The following is a 3,514-nucleotide window of genomic DNA, read 5'->3' on the forward strand; positions in this document are numbered from 1 at the left end:
AAAAAAAAAAAAGAGAGAGAAAAACCAATCCCAAAACCCTGACCACACTTCAGGCTATACCTGTACACGGCTCCAGAGATCCATCTCGTCTCACCAAGTTCCCCTGCATCCCCTGTGCCAGGGGACACACACATCCTTGTCCCCCAGGCCACCAGGAAAGGAAGTGGCCATTCCCTGCTGCGATGGCGGTGGGAAGAAGGAAAGGAACGCCGCCCATCTCTGCCCTGAAGCATTTGGGATTAACACAGGGGAATCCCTTTGGTGACACACTGGGCAGTGCCACAAGTCCCACTGCTTCCCAAATCCTGGCAAGTGTGGACAGGACGTACAGATCAGTCCCCCAGCCCCCACGCACAGCGTGGACCCACTGGAGCACTCATTGGGGAATCATGGACGCATCACCGCATCCCCATGGCATCAGCCAACCTGGCTCCGTTATGCTTCAGCAAATTTCCTGCTCCACTTTGCTTTTCTCAGCTTTTTACCTCCTCCTGGAAGCAGGTCTGGGATTGCTGTGGGTTTGGTCCTCCTTCTCGAGGAACCTCGGCACATCACGCTGCATCCTTTCTTCCCACCCTGCATGCAGCCACAGATCCAGCACAGGGCACCTGGGGTCTGTGTTCCATGGGGACAGGGGGATCCTTGAATTCGGAGCATTGTGTTTACAGTCCCTGCTCTCCTCAGATACCAACCAGGAAGCTCTCCCCATGGAGAGCCCCATTTTTTTAAGCTTACAGCTGCCAGACATCATTACCACTGAGGATACAAACAACACAAAGGTCCAGAAGGATATTTGAATTTTAGAATTCACATAAAATTTCGGAGCTCCCTACCAAGGTGAGCTGTCGGCCACCCCACTGCCCAACATGAACCACACAGCCCTGAGGGCAGAGCCCTGGGCTCGGCCCCAAGCACGGCCGGCACGCCAGGATTCCACACGCGTGAATGCGCCCAGTGCTTCCCACCGCCCGGCACCGGACACAGAGAGCAGGGCTGCTGCCTTTCCCATAGGATATTCCCCATTGGGACGCAGCGCTTGAGAAGGTCTCTTTGAAGTCAGTCCTACCAGAAAAAAGGGAAAACACTGATATTTTTGGAAGCATCCCTCAGCACAGCAACTGTTGCCAGCATGCAGAGGACTGGGGAGGATGAAGGCTCTCCTCCAGTTCCTCGCTCAGGCCATATGGCAGAGGAAGGGGGCTGCCCCCTCACCTCCAGGACCTCCAGCACCCCCCAGGGATAAAACTCCCCAGGAACCTTGGGAAACCCTGAGCATGGAAAAAGTCACCAACTGTCCAGGGAAGCAGAGAAGGGGGGAGCGGAGACGTGCCTATGGATTTTTCCTACGCATTTCACACTTCATTTGAACAAACCGTCCCAGAAAGCGGCACTGCAGGAACACGCGCAGCCAGGGGTCGTGCGGGGAGAAGGTTCGGGGCAGTGTGCCCTGCTACCTGCTTCCACCCCAGACTGCAAAATGGGGCAGAAAATGCCATTTGGGGGCTCATGGCTTCTGGGGGGATGCTCTGCCCAGCACAAATAGAGTCAGTCAGATTGGAACCAGGAGAGTCAAAGATGCTCAGAGTGGGCACAGCCCCAAAGCTGCCACCCAGCATCACAACCTGCAGCAGAAAGCAACTCCCACCGCAGCAGCAGTGCTACCGGCTGCTTGCTGGAGGCAGAGGAAACATCCCCACTGCTTTCAACCGCATCCAAGTTCACTGGCCGCAGAGAGCTTCGGGTCACAGAGAACTCTCTGCTGTTTCCCAGCTTTGCTGCATTCAGAGGAGATGCTTCCAAAGCTGGGGATGATGAGCTCAAACTGCTGGCAAAAAATAAACTGCCGGATGGACGCGGAGTATTTATTTCTAGCCCTGCCGCTCTATCATTTCTGCTCGTAGAGTAACACCACGCGCCGTATAAAAAGAATGGAATGCCAAATTGTTTGTGCTAGCGGCCAAAAACAGCTGCGGAACTGCCAGAATAAAACAATAAAAAAAGAAGCAAGGGGGAAAAAAAAGCCCAAAATGAGAAGTTTAGAGCGACCAAAGCGCAACCTGGGAAGTGATACCAAGAGGAAATAGTAAATGCTGGCATGGAAAAGGAGAGTTAAATTGGAGTAAATTGGCCCAGAGGAACTTCGAAGGGCAGTGATTTGAGGTGTAGAAAAGTAAGGATAAACTCCTGAAGCATATTCAGAGTAGAATCCCACAGGCAGGTTGGGTGGTGGGGATGAAGAGGCAACGGGGCTGCTGCATTGCTGGATCACCATCACACAGCCACCCCAAGGCCACCAGAAAGCCCAAGTACGTGAGCTATTGCCAAAACCATGGGGATGTTCCTCAAAATGATGCCTGCAGGATGCATGGGTTTGCTTGGGAGAGGGACATGCGGGCAGAGCTATAGAACCCACTGCATGGCCAGGTTAGAAGGGACCTAACCAGCCCCACCCCGTGACATGGGCTGGGTGTGCCCCAGCAGACCTGGCTGCCCAGGGCCCCCTCCATGGCAACCGAGTACCCGCAGGGATGCTGTCTGAGTGAGGAAGGAGCAGCAATACCACCCTCACCCTAGTGGCCGTGATACCCACAGGGCAGTATCCCCTGCCCCAGACCCACCAAGCTCTTCGCGTTGGGACACCCAACCCAAAGCACAAAGAACCCCAATGGCGTGGGTGCCCACACCTACCAGCCCATCACAGTTGCTGATGGCCACGGCTCCACCTGGCACGCCGGTGATATCGCCAGTGAAGAGGCAGTGATGTTGCAGGGGCTGCCGCAGACGCAACCCGAAGTCCTCCTGCCACTCAGCCACGGCACGCGGTGGCACCAGGCCGGTGTTGGGCCGCAGCCGGAGGTGCAGCTCACGACCCAGCACCGTGACATTGAAGTAGAGCGGACGGCTGCCAGCACCGTGCTGGGAGGATGCATGGCGGGCCCCACGGCGGCGGCGGGCTGGGGCGGGGGGGCAGGGAGCTTCAGTGGGGGCCGTCGTCGCTGCGCCACCTGAGAGCACGTGGGAGAGGAAGCGGCCGCGGCAGTCGGCACTGAAGGGCACGGTCACGCCATACTCGCTCAGTTGGCCGGATAGCAGGAGCTCTGCGGGACACGTGGGTGGATGGAAGGATGGGGAAATGAGTGACCAGACAGGTTGGTGAACAGATAGGTGAGGGGGGGGGTGGATGGAAGGATGGGTGAGTGAATGGGTGGGTGAATGGATGAATGGGTGTGTGGGTGAGCGGGTGGATAGGCAAGCGGGTGGCGGATGCAAGGATGGGTGGGCGACCAAACGCATAGGTGAATGGATAGGGGAGAGGGTGGATGGAGATGGATTTGGGGTACGTTGGTGTCACCCCAGGCAGAGTTCTCCCAACACCGCTCCCACACCAACCACTGCTCACATTTTAACCCTCTCTCCAATCCCTACTGCTGATGCCATCCTACTGCTCGTCCCCAGCGCAGCTCTCCCTCCCCCCAGTCCCGAATCCTCCCTACCACCCCCCAGCTCAGCCCCC

The 3,514-nt window shown here is 56.9% G+C and overlaps 1 protein-coding gene across 5 annotated transcripts in view; it reads right to left on the reverse strand.

Moving 5' to 3' along the window:
• Positions 1-3,476, reverse strand: part of ADAMTS14 (ADAM metallopeptidase with thrombospondin type 1 motif 14) — a 20,472-nt gene extending 16,996 nt beyond the window's left edge. For 3 of the 5 annotated variants that reach the window (XM_031554400.1, XM_031554399.1, XM_031554397.1), the window contains exon 1: positions 2,689-3,475. In XM_031554400.1, the coding sequence (XP_031410260.1) occupies positions 2,689-3,294 (606 nt within the window). In that variant the 5' untranslated portion in view covers positions 3,295-3,475. Of the gene's footprint in view, positions 1-2,688 lie in introns of all 5 variants that reach the window. The other 2 variants (XM_031554398.1, XM_031554401.1) reach the window with 1 other exon arrangement.
• Between the last annotated feature and the right edge of the window lie 38 nt (positions 3,477-3,514).

The sequence above is a fragment of the Meleagris gallopavo genome, chromosome 8 (assembly GCF_000146605.3).
Source record: "Meleagris gallopavo isolate NT-WF06-2002-E0010 breed Aviagen turkey brand Nicholas breeding stock chromosome 8, Turkey_5.1, whole genome shotgun sequence".
NCBI lineage: Eukaryota > Metazoa > Chordata > Aves > Galliformes > Phasianidae > Meleagris > Meleagris gallopavo.